Source organism: Pteropus medius, unplaced genomic scaffold (genome assembly GCF_902729225.1).
Source record: "Pteropus medius unplaced genomic scaffold, Ma_sr-lr_union100, whole genome shotgun sequence".
Classification (NCBI taxonomy): Eukaryota; Metazoa; Chordata; class Mammalia; order Chiroptera; family Pteropodidae; genus Pteropus; species Pteropus medius.
The window spans coordinates 5,004,168-5,022,478 of NW_024350923.1; the positions used below are offsets into that span (position 1 = coordinate 5,004,168).

At 57.8% G+C, this 18,311-nt stretch overlaps 3 protein-coding genes and 1 long non-coding RNA gene across 5 annotated transcripts in view; 2 read left to right on the forward strand and 2 right to left on the reverse strand.

Annotated features, from left to right (window-relative positions):
* Positions 1-384: 384 nt before the first annotated feature.
* Positions 385-2,831, forward strand: LOC120584809 (uncharacterized). Its single transcript, XR_005648149.1, has 3 exons — positions 385-711; positions 2,078-2,377; positions 2,702-2,831. It is a non-coding gene; the product is annotated as an uncharacterized LOC120584809 (long non-coding RNA).
* Positions 2,832-5,890: 3,059 nt separating this feature from the next.
* TMEM151A (transmembrane protein 151A) lies at positions 5,891-10,065 on the reverse strand. The gene is made up of 2 exons (XM_039840824.1): positions 9,799-10,065; positions 5,891-7,585 (listed from the first exon to the last, which is right to left on the reverse strand). Exons 1-2 carry the CDS (start codon positions 9,871-9,873, stop codon positions 6,254-6,256), a joined length of 1,407 nt encoding a protein of 468 aa, XP_039696758.1. The 5' UTR covers positions 9,874-10,065; the 3' UTR covers positions 5,891-6,253.
* A 2,244-nt stretch (positions 10,066-12,309) lies between these two features.
* Positions 12,310-16,501, forward strand: YIF1A (Yip1 interacting factor homolog A, membrane trafficking protein). Of its 2 annotated transcripts, XM_039840825.1 has the most exons (8): positions 12,311-12,523; positions 13,099-13,310; positions 13,473-13,577; positions 13,715-13,793; positions 15,278-15,335; positions 15,510-15,665; positions 16,108-16,201; positions 16,299-16,501. In XM_039840825.1, exons 1-8 carry the CDS (start codon positions 12,493-12,495, stop codon positions 16,443-16,445), a joined length of 882 nt encoding a protein of 293 aa, XP_039696759.1. In that variant the 5' UTR covers positions 12,311-12,492; the 3' UTR covers positions 16,446-16,501. The 2 variants fall into 2 exon arrangements, with proteins under 2 accessions (XP_039696760.1, XP_039696759.1); XM_039840826.1 differs by lacking the exon at positions 15,510-15,665 and having other exon boundaries at positions 12,310-12,523.
* Positions 16,502-16,879: 378 nt separating this feature from the next.
* CNIH2 (cornichon family AMPA receptor auxiliary protein 2) overlaps positions 16,880-18,311 on the reverse strand; it is a 6,875-nt gene continuing 5,443 nt past the window's right edge. Inside the window, exons 3-6 of the mRNA XM_039840829.1 lie at positions 18,275-18,311; positions 17,958-18,070; positions 17,712-17,855; positions 16,880-17,518 (exon numbers count right to left, since the gene is read on the reverse strand). The exon at positions 18,275-18,311 is cut by the window's right edge and continues 12 nt beyond it. Coding sequence (XP_039696763.1) covers positions 17,491-17,518; positions 17,712-17,855; positions 17,958-18,070; positions 18,275-18,311 — 322 coding nt within the window. The 3' untranslated portion in view covers positions 16,880-17,490. The remainder of the gene's footprint in view (positions 17,519-17,711; positions 17,856-17,957; positions 18,071-18,274) is intronic.

The following is an 18,311-nucleotide window of genomic DNA, read 5'->3' on the forward strand; positions in this document are numbered from 1 at the left end:
CTGGCCACTTTATGCTGTGGACCAAAGAGCTAGGACGGCTGCCATTGCTGCTGATTATCATACAGCTGTCATTCCTGGTCATGTGGCCCTGTGGCTGAAGGGGGACCTGCCACAGCTGTCACAGCCACCGGAGTGAGGGGCTGGGTCAGGAGGTGTTTCCAGATTTTGCCTTCATCCATGAATCATCCAGACCCTGGTGCTGAATTTGTGTCTAGCTTCCCCGCCCCCCCTCCATGGCTATCCGTCTCTTGGGGGCCCTTGAGGTTCTTTCCTGCCATCTGATCCCAATTGAGGTCCATCTCCAGCCATCAGGGGCTGTTTAATCACTTTAAACCCTAAAAGGAGAGGAAGTCTCAAATGCTCTCCTCCCAGGGGCACCTTGGCCCCCAGCCAATCAGCTCCTTTGATGACGAGACAGGAATCTTCGGTAGGATGTGGGGAGTTGTGGGCTGAAAGTCAGCCTTGAACTCAAGCAGAAGCTAGGGGAGCTCTGGAGGCTGGCGCAGGTCTCCCAGAGCAGCACGATCAGACTACTGCCGGAAGCTTGTCCCCAGCTGCTTGCAGAATCCTCAAGACTTTGTCTTAAAATTTACATTCCAAGGAAGGAGCATCCATCTGGCTTTCCTTGAGTCACATGCCTGCAATTTTGCAGATTGAAGAGGAGGGGAAGGCTTCCGATTACAGACCCACCAGCGGAGTTTAGAGTAGCAGGTAACTTTTTAAGTGACAGTTTCTCTCACCAATAAGCAAAAAATTTAAGAAGGCGATTTTATTTTCTGCTCTAGTAGGTGCTCCACTGCACGACTTGGGCACAGAGCACCCGCCTAGAGATATTTGCCTGGTTCCTGTGTGCGTCACTTAGCACACTTTTAACACACACAGAGCCACATGTCCCCGTGGGAACGAGGGCTATTACAGGAGGAAAGGTTAAGTAGAGGCCACTGGAATCCCAAGCCCACTAAAATAATAAACCATTCATTCGTTTATGGAGACACTACTATGTGTTAGCAACTCCGCGAGGGATCGGGGGATCAGGGACACAAAAGTAATTAGATAAGAGATGCAAATATGTGTGCATGAATCTATAAGGTGAGGCCACTCAGGGCCCCATCCAGGCAAGAGAGAGTGGTGACCTGAACCCAGGCTGAGGCGGACTTGGGATGAGAGGAGACGACAGGCGCTGGCGAGTGGATTTGAACAGGACCCGGCCACCGGCTGACTGTGAAGGAGAAGGAGAGCCTCTAGGTTTTGCCATTTAAGGGGGCGGAGACACAGGAGAACAACCCACTCTGGGGAGTTAGATGATACGGCCAGTTTTGGGTCTGTAGAGTTTGCAGTGTTTGGATGTCACGCAAGTGATCTCTTCAAGAAAGTAACTGGACTCTTGAATCTGGACCTCAAAACAGAGATCCAGGTCGAAGCTGGAGATTTGAGTTTCCATTATGTCCACGGATGGGGGTGGTCCCAGAAACTACCAGCACTGCCACCTTCCCCTGGGGAGTCCCAGCACCCCCGCCCCTTGCTTTCTAGAGAAGCAAGCAGTCCAAGAAGGGAACTTGACTCCTAACTTTATAAAGGTCCATATTGTTCGAATTTTTAAATGATTATATAAATATTCTATTAGGTTTTTCAGAGGCTTGAACTTGATCTTTATTAAAATATTAGTCTTTATACTATTGCAATATTTTGTGACGCATTCTGCTTTTATAACATAAACCGAAACTCTTCTACTGAAACGAGTCGGTATTTTTATTTTGGTCAGTTTCATTTTATACATTTTTATAACAACAAAGAGAAGAAAACTACATCTGCCTTTTGGAGTATGGTAATGGGTTAGCGAAAACTGGCCGACGTTGGTCTCAGCCAACGTTCTGGACAGAAATTCCTCCTTGAGGCACACGTGGTAGAGCCTCCAGCGGGCCCGTGGTGTGCAGCTAGCAGTTCGGCTCATCTGTTGCATCTGACTTCGGGGAGCTGTTCGCCCACACCCAGCAGGGCAGCAGTACCCCTTCCCCACCCCGACTCAGGGATGCGTCTAACCTTTGGCTAGACTTCTGATCCTCTTTGTCCTTCCCAGATATGCCCCAGGGCACCTCGGCGATGACTTCATATTTGTGGGCTCTGGAGACTAGATGGCAGCATGACCTAAGACGGAAGATGAAACTCTCAAAAGATGTAGGGGCCTGCCACCTCGGCGCCCAGTGGTCCCGGGCCTGGATCCATGAAGGAGACACGACACTTCATGGTTGGCTCTGGACTGGGGCCTTGGCCTACTTTTCCCTGGGTGCCCTTCTTGGCCCATTATCCAAGAATCGTAAAGCTCCACTTCGAATGAGGCTCAATGATGCAAAGGTCCTTTGGCTGGTCTGGGCCACGGGTAAGCGTCTCCACTACTGCATCCTCAGGGCCCAGCACCCCCGGGATGCTGGAGGTGCTGGTAGGAGCTCAGGAATCATGCCCTTAGCGCATATTGGCTGGACATCCATTGTGTGCCAGGCACTGCGCTGGCTGCGTGTTTGTGTGTAATATGGAGTGCCTATTTATAATTAATAATAATAATACCAATATTGGTTATAGCTAAATTTATTGGTCACTTACTGTGCTTGAGACCTTCTTTTAAGCGTAGTAACACATTATCTTATTAATCTTCATGACAACCCTCTGAAGTCAGTAGATTCTATTATTATCTCCCATTTTGCAGCTGAGAAAACTGAGGCAAAGAGAGGATGAGTGACTCGCCCAGTGCTACGGAGGTCATAGCGACAGAGTCGGGACTCTGTCTGATGCAAATGTCTGCACCTGTAACCATTTCCCTCCCATAGCTTTAGTTCTAATTGAAGAAACAAACAATAAATTCATACGTACATAAATAAAAATGATTGCAACTTATGGGGAGTGGCAGAAAAGAAATGCAAAAAGTGGGGGGAGCCGAGCTCAAGAATGGTGGCGGGGTCAGTGGGGGATGGCCTTACACAGAGCAGTCAGGACCCACGCACAAGCCGAGCCCCGAGCGCTGAGGGGAACAGAGAAGAGCCTGGGGCGGGAAGTCTGCTCCGGGAGGTGGAACAGCCCAGGCCGAGACCTAGAGGAAGAAGCAGCTTGTTCTGGGATGAGGCACAGGCCACTGGAGCTGGGGCTTTGTGAGGAAAGGTGAGCAGGATCAAGGTGAGCTTGGGGATGTCTGCCAGATCCCAAAGGGATCTGAGAGCTGGGCCAGGAGTCTGGGTTTTATTTGATGTTTGCGAAGCTGGATTTTGTTGCAGATTTGATGAGAGACACTGGTGTGTTTTGAGTGAGGTGGAGCTGTGATTATTTGATTAACATTTTAAGATGATTTTGTGTGGCCTGGAGGGGATGTGCGGAAGGGGAGCCTCTTGGAGTCTGCGGCAGTCATTGGAGGAGAGCCCCTGGGGGCCTGGAGCAGGTGGTGGCTGGGGGAACAGAGGACCGGGGGGCCGTTTAGAGAGATGTGTGGTAGGTAGAATCCTGGGTGGTAGGTTTCATGTCAGGGGTGAGGGAGGTCTTTCCGATGAAATGCTACAACTTCTAGACCTTCAAATTAATCCAGCTGGAGCGGGGATTAATGGGGGTGAAGTGAGTGGTCGCGGACAACAGCCGTAGCACAGGGTGTTGAGTACAAAGGGCCTCACTGTACCACTCACATCCTCACCTTAGCGATGTTTGAAATTTTACATAATACAAAGTTAAATAAGAGAGAGAGAGAGAGAGAGAGAGAGTATTGCCGTGCCAGTGTCTGGCTTAAGCACTGCTGGCGAAGATGGAAATGCTGAGTGGGGAGCAGGGCGTGGGGCGGGTTGGGAGCCAGGTGCCCCATTTCAGCCCCACTGTGTCAGGCTTCGGTCTGAGCAGAGGCAGAGGCCTCTGGGATCTTGGGGCAAGGCTCTGCCCTGTTCTCCAGGCATTATTCTCCTTTCGAGAATGGTTTAGAATGGAACATCCTGGCTCAGTGTTGGATGTAACAGACTGTGAACATGTGAACAAGAGACAGCAGGAGACCGGGAGATGGGAGGTGTCCAGTGGACACTGAGTTTCTGGTTCCCTTCCCCATCTGGTTGTGCACGCCCAGTGACCCTCCAACACGAGCGCGAAGTGGGTCCAGGCCTTGTATCAGCTATCCATTGCACATAACAAATCACCCCACAACTTTTGAGTGTAAAATGAGGATTACTTTTTTCTTACCATTCTGTAGGTCAGCTATTTGGTTTGGAATCAACTTGGTAGTTTATTTGCTTGTTACACCTGGGGTTGCCCCTGTGGCCATGGTCACTTGTGGCTCGACTGGGGCTGGTGTGTCCACATGGCCTCACTCCTGTATATGGAGGCTGGTGCTGGCTCTTGGCTGGGAGCCTCAGTCCTGGACGTGACCTCTCATCTGTCAGGAGGCTAGGCTGGGCATCTTCACAGCGTGGCGGTCTCAGGGCTCCAAAGCAGCCCAGGTGGAAGCTGCGAGGGCACTTGAGGTCCAGCCTCAGGAGTTGCACAGCCTCACGTGCATCACATTCTGTCGGTCAAAGCAAGTCTCAAGGCCGGTGCCAAGCCAGGGCTTGAGGATTCCACCCACACCAGCCACTCAGCCTGGTGCCCTTGCACAGTCCATGTGAGCGGCCGCTGCCAGGAGCTCCCTAGCGCCACCAGTGAGCGAGGTCCTTCCTTTGCCCTTGTTGTCTCTCTGGATCCCAAGCCCTGATTTAGGGATGGCTGTTTCCCGCTTTGTGTCCTCCAACCTGCTCAGCACCCACTCCCCCGGATCACTAATACCAACAGCCAGTGACGGAACTGGACTTGTGCCACAGGCTATAGCTCGTTTTCCTCACTCTGGGGGCCAGTCAACACTCCCTTAGTCCTCAGCACACCGAGCAGCGGAATGAAAACCCTCACTGGACTGAAAGAAGGACCCATTTGGACAATACCTTAGAAGTGACCCAGATACCAGTTGGTTGGAATCGGCTTCTTTCAGCGACTTGGACCTGGTCTGAGAGGCCCCAGGCTGGGCTGGGAGGTTCCCTCTCACCTTACCCTGCTCCTGGGAATGCTGGAGCCCAACCCTGCATCCCCCCCTCCCCAGAACCCAGGCAGGCCCATTGCGCTGATAGGGGTGGCCTTGGATTCGCCACTCAGGAATGCACATGAGAAGCCCTTCCATTTTATACCTTTTATTTTATCTGCGTCTTCTCTGCCTCCTCCCTCCCCCACCAGCCCCTGAGAGGGGTGGAAGCCCCAGTTGGAAGGGAAGGGACTACTCTCTCCTCCCTGGGGGAGGGATGGTGTCCCCTGAGCCAGGCCCTACTGATTGGGGAAGCAGGGGTCTCCATGGCAGAGCAAGGGCATCGTCCAAAAGGCTGTGTCAGGCTGAGGCCCCTCGGATGCCCTGTGGCCCTGGGCCCCGCGGATCACCAGGAAGGCAAAGAGCAGAGAAGTCCGGGGAAGCGATGAAGATAAAGCCCAGAGGGTGTGTGCGTGGCTGACAGAGGCGAACATGGACTTTGGGGGGCAGAAGTAGAGACCAGTAGGATTGAGGTGGGGGCCCTGAGAAGGAAGCCCCAGGTTACAGGGGGAGCTAAGAGGGGGGAGGGTGCCAGGAAACAGGCATGGGGCCAAGGCTGTGCTCCAAGAACCAGTAGAGGGGCCACACTGCAGGGTCTGATCAGGGACTGGTCCCGAAAGAGAGACCAGGGGGTGGGTGGAGGGGGGGCACCTGTCGGGGAGCAGAATGGAAGTGGGTAGAGGGACGAAGACTGTGGTGCTGTCATAGCCAGCTCTTCAGCTTCGTGGAGGCCAGCCAAGCTGGGCATGGCCCCAATCCACCGATTTGTGCTTCTGGGTTGCTCGAGGGCTCCCGATGTGGCCTCAACCATGCAGGGAAGACCCACAGGAGGCCCTTTGCTGCAGGCGACAGCTGTTCCTAGGACTCCTGCCCCGACTCAGGTTTTGGGAACTTCCTCCCCTGCCCACCCGGAGAGGCCCAAAGCCAGATCATCTGCCATTGCAGGGGATGGAACATGGTGGTGGTGGGCGGAGCCATGCTGGGACTGTTTATAGACTCTACCTCGGTGGTGTCCATTCACTCCCGAAATGACCCCGAGTCACTGCATTTTAATCTGTTTAAGGACTCCACCCCACACCCTCCCCTTGTGTGCTGGTCTGTGTTCCCTCCTGTTTTGGACAACTACTCAGGCATCGAAGCCCTTGGTGGAATGGTGGGGAGGGGGGCGTTCTGGGGGCCACGGGGGTCTCAGAGTGCACCCTGCCCGTCCCCCTGGCAGCCGCTGTCCCCGTGGACAATGAGCACCGGGAAGTAAAGGGCATCTTCATAGCATGGCGGGCTTTCCAGGGGCTCCGTGTCCTCTCCACGGCGCCCCAGTGGCCCCCCACTCAGGCTGCGGAAGACCCCCGGTGTGGCCCGGCCCCCAGCTCCCAGGGAGAGGCGGCTGCGGCTAAAAGGCAGGCGGGGCCCACTGGGCCGGGCAGGGGGCAGCGAGTTGCTGCTGACCGAGCGGCGGCAGCGCTGGCAGCCGCGGAGGTAGGCGCCCGAGCTGGCGCCCATGACCACGGCCTCTGAGTAGCTGGGCACCAGCTGCCGGTTGGAGCAGATGTGCCACTCGAGCTCAGTGAAGTCCACCGTGGCCACACGGGAGAGCGGGGGTCCGCTGGGCACTGCCCCAGGTGGGGGTGAGCTGGCGCCAAAAAGCTTCTCCACCTGGTAGTGCACATGCGCGGTGCCGTAGGCCGCCACCACGCGCAGCGGCCAGGAGAGCGTGGCCGCCGACACCAGCCAGAAGACCCAGGCACGGGCATACCAGGGCGGGCTGCGGGGGTCCGCGAAGACCATGAGAGATTCCCGGAAGTCCACGTCCTTCAGGTGCATGCCCTCGCGGGCCTCCAGGTAGTCGTCCAGGCCTTCGTTGGCGCTGAAGAAGCGGGCCCTCTGGGTGAGGTACGAAGCCTCGGCCTCGGCGCTGCCGAAGCTGAAGCACTTGGTGAAGCGCAGCCGCGTGGCCGCGTGGTCGGCCAGGCCCACGAGCTCCTTGGAGACATCGCGGACGCCGTGGGCTGAGTAGTCAAACTCGCCCCGAGCCGTGCGGCTGTCAGCCCTCTCGTGGTACACCTGCGTGGTGGTGTAGGCGTCGCCGTTCCGGTAGCGGGTGATCTGGCGGGTGCGCCGCACGTAGTGGTAGCTGGTAGCCTTCCACCAGACACAGGGGGGCGCCTGCTGCAGCCGGTGGATCAGAGCAAGCACGGTGTTGGCGTCAGTGCGCGGCGCCTGGCATGACCGCACGTGACAGTGCCAGCACTCGGCCAGGTAGAGGAGGTAGAGGAGGGAGACAAAGGCCAGTGGGATGTACAGGTAGCCATCAGAGCAGGGGCTGGCTGGGTAGGTGGGCGGCGGGCCCCCAGCTCCACGGGCCAGGACTGCCTCGGGCCCCAGAACCAGCCGTGGCACTGTGGCCAGGCGACACCAGGCCACCACGGCACCGCAGGCGTGGATGAGCAGCGTGAGGAGCAGGCACTTCCAGTGCGACTCGCGGCACAGGGAGCTTCCCAGGGACTGTTTCAGGGGCCGCTGCTGCAGGGCGGGCAGAGAGGGAGGCGGGTCAGGACAGGCTGTCGGATGTGCCCGCGACTCTGCTTCAGCTCCGCGAAGATGGCGGTGCTACGCTCCCCACGCTCCAGGAGGCCCGGCTCTGAGGGGCTGAGCAACTTGCTCCAGGCCTCACCCTTCTCGCTGCAGGATTCAAACTGAGGCCTATCCGCCCCAAGCCTGTCCTCTACTGTGCCCTGTCATCTCTCGGTCAAGGGCATCTAGGACAAAACAGACCCTTCTCTGTCAAGAGAAGAAAGGATCCCCTGACTGGCCAGTGAGAAAACTGAGCTTTGGCCCTGGCTCTGCTCCTAACTTGCTGTGTGGTCTCGGTCATCTCCCTGCCCTCTTTGGGCCTCAATTCTTGGACCTAGTGGTGTGGGAAGCCAGAGTGGCAGGAGTTCGAAGGGTAAAGAGCTTGGGCTTTGGAGCCCGACTGCCCAGGATCTAGTGCTGGCCCCACCTCTTACTGTGATTTGGGCAGGTCCCTCATCCTCTCTGGACTTCAAATTCCTCTCTGTAAACTGGGGTTGTTGAGAGGATCCGACGAGATCATATGTGTGAAGATCTTAACATGGGGTCTGACCGTGGGAATAAATATTATTACTGTTACTCTGAGACTCCCTCTGGTCCCTTGGTTCCACTAGGGACAGCAGGAGACTTGGGAGAGATTTTTAAGGAAGTGAGAAAGAAGAAGAGCTGGGAGTGGTGGGGGAGGTGTGAGTCTTAGGGGAGCAGATGGAGTGCCGGCCTCCACTCCCCATCTGCGCTGAGGGAGGGGGTGGGAAACAGCTGCTGGGCAGCAGGGGCCACTGCCTGGCCCAGAAGGTATGGCCCACTCTCCCTGGCAGGGCTGCCAGCCTGGCCTCCACCTAACCCCCAGAGCCCTCTGGAGAGAGAAGTGGGGAAGGAGTGGGGAGAGAAGGGGTAGAAAGGGGAAAAGGGAGAGGTGGTCTGGTGGAAATAGCAAAGGTAGCGTTAATGGGCTACCTCTTCCACTCTGGCCCCACTTGGCTGGGAGAGACCCAAGAGGAAAGGAAATCCCCTGCCCAGCCCAGAGTAGCCTGCCCTTCCCCCAAATCACCCACCACAGGTGCACATCACCGCCCCGACCTGCAGGGCCAGTCAGATGCACACGGCCACTCGCCCCCAACCCCCACCCCACGTGTTCATCACAGACCCACCCACCACAGATGTGCAAGCTGCCTGTTCATCCAAGATACACCAGACACTCACCTGTGCCCAGGACACAACCCCATCCCCACACCATAACATGGTGTACAGGTGGGCACGCACCCACACCCTCTACCACGGGACACGCACACGTGCACACGCGTTACACATTCACGGAAGCCCAGGGACTCACCTGACCACAGTGCACATCATCCACCCCCAGCCCTACTGCAATTTGACACCCACACCCTACAGACTCTACAGGAGACCCACCCACGACAGGATGCACTCACATGCACTCACACATGACCACTTCGCCCAAGCCAAGGGACGCATCAGACCCTCCTCACCTGATTTGAGGGTGCATATTTCCCACCCGAGGTGTGGGGAGCACACACCAGCATTCACATATCCACAAGCACACTACATTCACCCAAACACACACACACAGACCCACTCATCATCTATCACCCCAACACCCCACACTGGACCCCACACCCCTGCAGGGCTGAAGAGGGGCCATCCTGGGGGTCCCAGCCAGCAGGATGGGCCCTGGGGCCTCACTGCAGAAAGAGGGAGCAGGGGTACCAGAGGCCTCCTCTCTTCTTTCCCCTTCTACCTCCACCCCTCCTCCCCCAAGTCCCTGCTACTGCTGCTGCATTGCAGGCGCCGCCTGGGCACCTCGTGAGTGGCCAGGCCAGACTAGGGGCCTGACCCCAGGGCCCTGGGCGTGAGGGGCTGCGGAATGGGGACACGAGGGGCCAGGCGCTGACGTCACAGGAGGATGAGGCTGGATAAGGGGGCGCTGGGAGTGGGGGCGGGAGTCGCCTCCCACATCCCTTCCCACCTGCCCCACGCAGGACCCTGGGCCCAAGACCCCTCTCAGGAGGAAGGCTACCCCAATGACGTCATTGGCCGCAGTGGCTCCGGGACTTTCCTCCTTAGCTCGGTTCTCGGTTCTCGGGATTCGCTCCTTCCCTTGTACCCCTTCCCCCGCTCCGGCCCCCATCACTCAGCGCCCGTACCTCCTCTCGCAGCGGCTCGCCGTCCGGGATGAGCGCGGGCACCTCCCCGCCGTCGCCACCGCCGCCTTCGGGCATGGTGTCCTGGCTGCTTGGGCGGCCCGGGCCCGGGCCCCGGGCATGATAGGGGGAAGAGCGGAGGGCTGCGGCGTGGCCCCGGAGGGCGTCCGCTCGGCTCAGCGGCCGCGGAGGGAGTGCGCCGAGCTCGTCTGAGCGCGGCGGCGGCGGCGGCGGCAGCGGCGGCGGCGGCGGCGGCGGCGGCGGCGTTGGCGGCCACGGTGCCCGGCGCCCCGCCCTCCGCTGACCCCGCCCCCGCGGCACCGGCGGCGCAGCCGGCAGCGCCTGGCACCGCGGGCGCTGCCCCCGCCCTTAGGAAGCCCAGGCTGGGAGAACTGATGCCTGGCTTCCCCTCCTGAAGCGCTTGCGCTTGCGACCTTGGGCGAGTCCTTGCTCTCTGGGGCCCGAGTTGCCCCCGCTGTAAAATGAGAAGGAATCTCGATGGTGGGTTGGGTACCCGCGGGGTCCCATATCTGCAAAGCAGGCCCAGGCCTCAGCCCACCCAGACCCCATCCTCGCTTGTAGGGGAGGAGGCAGTTACAGCCGAGAAAGATGTGATGAGCTTCATTAGCTGCACAGAGGTTCTGGGATCCACATAAGGAGGCAGGATGGGAGCCAGGAGACCCTGGGCTCTAGGCTGTATGACCTCGGCTTGGCACTCTCAACCCACAAACCTCTGCTTTCCCTCCTGAGATAGGTGTCGGATTCAATGGGCGAACATTCATCATACAGTGGGGTCTGTCCTGCATGGGAGGACCCCCTCCCAGGTATCCGTGGGCTCAGTGCTGCTCCTTCGTCCTCAGAAGCCTCAGACCTTCACACTTGTGGCTGGGTCTGGGCCTAGCCTCGCAAGTTAGACAATCAGTCTAGGACATTGAGAGCTGCAATGCTGATGGGTTTTGTTTTGTGATTTTTTTCCCCCCAGGGACAACTCAAAGGCCATTTGGGTCAACATCCCTAACTACTTTAAGATGAGGTAACCGAAATGGTAGAGAGAAGAAAGGACTGACCTAGGGTTCCATTCATTATTTATTTAATGGCACAGATACTTATCGAGTGTCTTCTATATCCAAGTACTGTGCTTAGCACTGTAAAGACAAGGGTAGGAAGGGAGAATAACATAGGCCCTGTCCTCATGAAATTTACATCCAGGCCAAACTCACTCACCCAGAGGGAGCCTAGAACTTGGCCTTCCTCCTCCACCCCAAGCCAGGTTAAGCTTCTGTTCCCTTTGTCACTCTGAGAGGCATAAGTAAAACTGACTCTTAAAGAATAGCTAGACTTTGGACAAGTGGATATGAGGCGGAAGGGCATCCCGGATGGAGGGACTTCTGGATAAAAGCACTGCGATTAGACTACGAAGGGTGAGTTTGGAGAGCAGGAAGGTCACCTGGTGTAACTGAACACTAGGTAGCTGAACACTAGAGGCAGGTCATAGAGGACCTGATCTTAATCTCTAGAAAGTGGTGGCTGAAGGTCTGTGAGAAGATTGGCCCCCAGGACTGTCTCCCAGGAGGGTGGGAGTGGTCAGAAACTGGGTGGAGAGAAAGGAGACCCTGAATCACGGTGAGGCTTCGGGAGGGGGGTGGTCTCACTTCGAGATAACCGCAGGACCAGCAATGACTCAGGTGTTTCAACCGCAGCTTCAGGAAGCAAATCAGGACACCTCCAACCTTAAATCGGCTGGATCATTAGAGAGTCGGCGGGACAAGCCTGGGCAGTATCCCGTCCCAACTATACCATCCAATATCTGGGACTTCAGATAGTCTGGACTTCGGTTTTTCAATATGTGTAATGGGTGTTTGTGTGGATCGAGAGCCCAGAACCTTCCAGAAGCAGACCCCTGGGATCTGCAGGATGACGGCAGTAGCGGTAGAGCATTTCAGCACCGGACAACGGACAGCACCCGCGCGGAAACGGGGTGGGAGGCAGGAGGAGGACTCAGCATCCCGGGGCTCGCTTGGCTGCACTGTCAATGCCCGGCCAGTCCTCCTACCAACACCTCCCAGGCAGCCCGGTCTCCGCGCCAGGACTTGGGGAAATGTGGGGGACGGGAGAAGAAAGCGAGCATTGAGAGGAGGAGCAGATGCCCTGAGGGGCGAGGCTTGGCAGGGCCCTACCGCCCCATTTCCTCCTGGAGTACGTGCTGTGAGTGAAGCTTCGTTCCCGGACCCCAGCCGCCACCTGCCTCCTCCCGGTCTCCGCCTGGTGTAGTCGTGGCAAGACGAGCATCAAGGGCTCCACTGCGCGGGCGCAAAATTAATTCGCAACACTCTTCTACCTTAACCTATCTATTGGCTGCTCCCACCGAACCAGCAAGCCAATTACCCAATCCGAGAGCGCCTCTAATTGCCCCGCCTATCCCCAGTCCGGAAGTTGACCACGGCTGACTCCGTTTCGGCGACCCCGCTCCAGGAGCCAATGGGGAGAGGGGAGGGACGAACCAAAGCGGCGGAGGAGCCAATGGCAGGCGGCGTAGGTTGACGCGCCGGACATGGCGGCTGCGGTCGCATATCCCGGGGACGTGTCGGGCTGCTCCGTAACCTCGGTCGGTGCCCAGGGAGTGGAGCAGCTGTCTCATTAACATTCGTACCCACGAGGCGGCACAGCGGACCCTCCGAGAGAGCGAGCGTCGCGGCCATGGCTTATCACTCGGGCTACGGAGCCCACGGTGCGTGGGGCGCTGGGAGGGCGGGGCGCGGCCCGATCGGCCTGAGGAGGGTCGGCGGCGCGGCCCGCTCACCCTGAGGGCTTGGGGCGGCCGTGACCGCTGCCCAGGGCGGCGGTGTCATTCGGGTTCCTGCCCCGCGTGACTCGGCAACGCGTCCGGGACTTCGCCCCCTCGGCCCAGTCCTAAGATCGGGCAGTGACAGCACTTCTGAGATCCCCGTGCCCGATCTGGGCACGAAAGGGTCCGTCTCCAGAAATTTCTTTCCCTGTCATGACCCTGGTAGGGTCCCTAACCACTGCCCAGGGCCTCTGATTACCCAGCGGTCGCGTTTCCCCGCTTTGTTCATTTGGAGGTACCGCCTAGCAAACTTCTACTCACTCTCTAAGTCTCAGTTCAGAGATCACTTCCCTTGAGATGGCCCCCAGGATCCCCCAGGTGCGCAACTCCTTCCAGGTGCTGCCTCAGTTCTTTCTTTGCATACATTTAGCACCTCTCAGGACCCCTAGGGAAGGGGCGGTGGTTTGGGCTCATGCTTAGTATTTCTGTCACCTACTCTGGTACCTACAAACCCACAGGCTCCAAGCACAGGGCCCGGGCAGCTCCGGATCCCCCTCCCCTCTTCGATGATACAAGCGGTGGTTACTCCAGCCAGCCAGGGGGATACCCAGCCCCAGGAGCCGACGTGGCCTTCAATGTCAACCACTTGCTTGGGGACCCAATGGCCAACGTGGCTATGGCCTATGGCAGTTCCATCGCAACCCATGGGAAGGACATGGTGCACAAGGAGGTGTGGCCCTTCCCCAGGGCAAGGGTGGCAGGATTTGTGGCCAGGGCTGGGGCATCATGGGATCCACCTAATCCTCACAGCAGCCCTCAGGGAAGGAGCACACAGAGGAGCACCTGATGTTTGGGGTGCAGCTTGCCCACAGCCTCCTCTTTCCCCTCCCAGCTGCACCGTTTTGTGTCTGTGAACAAACTCAAGTATTTTTTCGCTGTGGACACAGCCTATGTGGCCAAGAAGCTAGGGCTACTGGTCTTCCCCTATACACACCAGGTGAGCTGCCTACCAGGTGAGCTGGCGGGCCCCCTTGCTTCCCTCATCCTGCCCGAGTCTGGTCCCCACACGTCAACCCCCTTCTTTCCTCTCTTCTTGTCTTTTCCTCCTGACCTGGCCGCTGCTGCCACTGCCAGAACTGGGAAGTGCGGTACAGTCGTGATGTACCTCTGCCCCCGCGACAAGATCTCAACGCCCCTGACCTCTATATCCCCAGTGAGTCTTTGACCTGGGCTGGGAGACGTGGGAGGACTTGTGTCTTGAGGCATCAATAAGGAGGCTCATGCATTGATTTAACATCTGCTCTTGGTGCTTTTGTGTGTGGTGGTCACTAGATACCAGGTAGACAAAAACAGGGTGACTGGTAAGGAGCTTCCTGGGTATGCCTTCAGTGCCCTCGGGGTATGCCCTTTTGATACCTTCCTGCCTCCTGACTTGGACTATGACCCTCCCCAGCCTGGAGCCCTGAGTATAGGCCTGACCCTATACCTTCCAGCTCTGAGACCTCAAGCTGGCTTCTTTCATTCTTCTGTAAAACACGAATAAGAACAGTCCCTGTTGCAAAGGATTTCATGGAGACTCAGTGAGGTGACGTGTGCTCGGCCCATAAGAAGCACGCAGCAAACAGTAGCTGTTAATCATTATTGTTACTTGTTCCTGCTCCAACATCGCCTCCTCTGAGGAAGTGGTCACTCCCTCTGCATTCCTGAACTGCCCGTCTGCATGGCACAGATCATGCTCCCCACACTTTGCTTTGTCTGGCACACTCTGCACCTGACTCCTCTCCATTCTTTGGCCTGCACAAGGCAAAGCCCATGGTGGACACACTGGAGGAGGGGTGGGCCTGGACCAGCCCTCAGAGGAGCTGCCGGAAGGGCAGCTAGCCGGCCCATTTGCCCCAGGAAGGACATGGGTTCTTCCATCCCTCATTCCGTTTCCCTCTCAGGACCACCGTGTAAGGTGGGAACTCCATTCTCCTTTTACATGATAAAGCCAAGGCTCTGAGAAACTTGAATCATCTTTGAGGCCACATAGCTTATTGGTGGTAGTGCTGGTTTCTGGACTCCAGACACTGCCCTCTAGTGGGCACATCAGTTCGGCTGTTTCGGGGGCAGAGGACAGGACTGATGAGTAAAACTGCTATGACAGCCCAGCTCCCACCGGCTCTGAGCTTTTGTGAAAATGATAGTTAAACGTGTAGCTCTCTGCATTGGAAGGATGGTCAGAGCTATAGCCAGCGCCGATGCCCGGATTTAGAATTTCTGGCTGTGGTGAGGTCATTCCCCATGGCCCAGGCTCCAGGGACAGTCTAGGCTGTCCGCTGAGCCTGCACATTGGTCCTATAGTCTTTCCTGAGATCAGTTTGGCCCCTGCCTATGGGTCTAGAGGATGAGCAGTAGCCTTGACGAGTGATATAGTTTCTGAGGCACAGAAGGAAACTTTGGTGAGTTTGTTAGCACAGGGATAGGGAGGCCGGTGGCTTGATAGTCCTGAGAGAAGGGTCAGGTGGCATTTATACAGGACTGATCGGGGAAAGGCACCCCAGGCAAAGCACTGGGGGTTGAGTGTGGAGGTTGCCTGAGTTGAGATATGCAGGAAAGGAAGTATGAGGGGAGATAGGGATGTCAGTGGCCTCAGGTGCCTAGTTGGGGGGGTCCAGTTGAGGAAACCCGGCTGATGGCATCTCTGGCTCTTGGCAGCAATGGCTTTCATCACCTACGTGCTGCTGGCTGGGATGGCACTGGGCATTCAGAAAAGGTCAGTGCCAACTCCCTCCCCATTCCTACCACTTTTCCCCACCCCTGCTCTTCTCTTCACCTCCCTAGGGAATCTGTGCCAGGCCTTAAGCCTCCCCCCCCCACTTCTGGTCACACCTCAGCCATAGGATGGCTGGTTCTCAATTCCCCCACCCCACCCCCCACATGGCCACAGGTTCTCCCCAGAGGTGCTGGGCCTGTGTGCAAGCACAGCGCTGGTGTGGGTCATGTTGGAGGTGCTAGCCTTGCTTCTGGGCGTCTACTTGGCCGCCGTGCGCAGTGAACTGAGTACCTTCCACCTGCTGGCCTACAGTGGCTACAAATATGTCGGGTGAGAACCTGGGGGCCTGGTGGGAGGCTGACCTGGGGGAGGGGACTGTGGCCCTGGGTTCCTAGCCTGTAACCCCAGCCTCAGATGGTGACCTTGGACATACCCCTATCCCTCTCTCAACCTCTGTCTCCTCTATCATAGAGGAACCAGCAGTCTCTTCAGACACTGTAGTGTCGTTCAAGAGGTCAGGAATGTAGTCACCCTGGGAGCACAGGGGAGAGGGGCCTTGAGCTGAGGTCGCGATGGTGGTCCCAGATCCATGTCCTGGACCGCGTCCTGGTCCTTCCAGATTTATTTTGAGTCTAGGTCCTTGTGGGGGCCAACTGCGGGTAAAGGGTCCTGGGTGGCGGTAGGTGGGCTAAGATCTGGGCCCTGAAGGGTGGGGCCAACCTCTAGTGTGGCTCCTTGTGGGGTCTCCAGCCTTCTCATTCCCGCCCCACAGGATGATCCTCAGTGTGCTCACAGGGCTGCTCTTTGGCAGCGATGGCTACTACGTGGCACTGGCCTGGACTTCGTCTGCGCTCATGTACTTCATCGTGAGTCTGGGCTGCCTCTGCCCCTCTCCTCCTGGGTGGGAGCTGGGGACGAGCTGCTCTCCCACCCCAGCTCAGCTTCGGCTCTCCTTTCTTCCAGGTGCGCTCTCTGCGAACAGCAGCTCTGGGCCCCGACAGCATGGGGGGCCCAGCTCCCCGGCAGCATCTCCAGCTCTACCTGACTCTGGGTGCTGCAGCCTTCCAGCCCCTCATCATATACTGGCTGACCTTCCATCTGGTCCGGTGACCCCTGGCCCCCACCGGCACTGATTTTTCCATACATTGAAGATTTGATTTCCTTGATTCTGTTTGACCCTAGTTTCTGGGGCCTGGGGGGCAGGTCACTGATACCTCTGGGCCTCTGCATTGTCCAGGGGAACAGACTTGGGGCTCTCTAGGAGGAGGGGGACCCAGGGAGGGCTTCCTGGAGTTGGTGACCTTGATACTACCTTGAAAGGCAGATGGAAGGGTTTCATTAAGAACAGCTGTTTATCTGTATCTCGGAAAGTGACAATAGAAGGGGACAACTGCCAAGAAGACTTCAAAGTCTAAGACTTCTGATCCATCTGAGAGGGTCACCAGAGGAGTCTGTGGGCTGGTGGGAGTTTAGCTCAGGGCTGTCCCCTATCCGGTCCCTTTGCCTTATCTCCTCTTTACACCCTTCAGGAGCAGAACTAGGGCCCACATGTTTGCAGTAGTTTATTCATATTTTGTCACAAATGGCCGGGGAGGGGGTGCTGGACTCCTCCAGGCAACATAGAAAATAGATCCAAGAGACAGAAGTGGGCTGGGGTTGGGGTAAGTGGGGACAGGAAAGGTCTGAAGAGAGCCTGGGGGAGGGGAGAGGGCAGACTAGGGGTGGGGCTGTCCCCCTGCTGAGCCTGCTCATTCTGGGTGTGGGTACCCCCCCACCTGCAGGGGGCGCCTTAGGGCGGGGGTGAATGGGGGCGGCCCAGAACTTCCAGGGTCAAGCCCTGCCCCTCGGCAGGGTCCAAGGTTCCCCCGAAGTGGACAAGGCCAAAGGTCCCGCCCCTTCCAGGACTGACTGCCATGGCCACAGGCTGGCAGAGGAGCTCCTGCCCCTGTTTAGAGCTCTGCCCAGCCCTAGTCGGAGGGGAGGGGGCTCTGAAGGCGGGAGGTCCCCGCAGCAGCAGTTTGGGGGGTGGAGAGGAGGCTGGGGGCACCAGTGCCCCCTCCCTCCCCAGGGCTGAGGCCTCTGTGGCCGAGGAGCAGGGCTGGGGGTGCACAGGCGTCCGGTCCGTTCTGGGCTCGCTCCCTGGCCGGCTTCCCCCTTAGAAACTCACCAGCGTATAAACCATACTGTGGGAAGATGAGGCAGTAAGCCGAGTCCGGAGCAGGCCTGGCTACTGGACACCACCCTGTCACACCCTGGGATGCTTTCAGTCCTCAAGGGCAAAGGGCAGGAACTTGGGGCCCAACCATTCCTAGGATTGAAGGCATGGCACCAGGAGCATCCCTTCCCTGACTTCTCACTGTGTGGGCAGGGCCTCACCTGTACAGGTAATAGAAGAAGGAGAGCAGGTAGAAGGCGAGTTTGCACCAGGACTCCTTCTGGCAGTAGTTGAGGATGTCGGCATTCATGATGGAGACAGCATCATACATGACCTCAGAGCCATCCGCAGGGCGGTGGAAGTACCTGGGGCGAAGGAGGGGCCTGAGTGCCCACCATGGAGGCTCCCACCCCCATCCCATCCCTGCTCCCCAATTTCCCCCTCTCCGAGGTGGCCGCTCCCCTCACCTCCAGAGGTGGTAGAAGAGGAGGGGGATGTTGAGGCCCAGGGTCACCCACTCTGCTGCACACAGAAACATCAGACAGAAGAGGCCATGGATGGAATATTCTGGGACCACCAGCTGGGGAGTGAGGATGAGAGGTCAGCGGCCTGGTGCCAGGACCCACGCTTCAAGGGCACCCGCAGTGACCTCTGAGAACTAAAAGGGCCTCAGCTTCCCACTTCCTCCCTGGTGGCAGAGCAGACCAAACAGTTCCCAGGTGAGGAAGATCACAGTGGGGCTGAGCTGGGCTAGGAGCCTCCTGCCCCCAACCCTGACACTGACCTTCCTCAGGAGGCAGCAGATGCGTTCGATGTTTTTT

Excerpts from the sequence above, each read along its gene's own strand:
- TMEM151A (XM_039840824.1), bottom strand. The coding sequence starts at position 9,873 with ATGCCCGAAGGCGGCGGTGGCGACGGCGGGGAGGTGCCCGCGCTCATC. Across the intron at positions 7,586-9,798 it reads GCGAGCCGCTGCGAGAGGAG|CAGCGGCCCCTGAAACAGTC; the intron begins GTACGGGCGCTG and ends CCCGCCCTGCAG.
- YIF1A (XM_039840825.1), top strand. The coding sequence starts at position 12,493 with ATGGCTTATCACTCGGGCTACGGAGCCCACG. Across the intron at positions 12,524-13,098 it reads CTCGGGCTACGGAGCCCACG|GCTCCAAGCACAGGGCCCGG; the intron begins GTGCGTGGGGCG and ends ACAAACCCACAG. Across the intron at positions 15,336-15,509 it reads GCACTGGGCATTCAGAAAAG|GTTCTCCCCAGAGGTGCTGG; the intron begins GTCAGTGCCAAC and ends ACATGGCCACAG.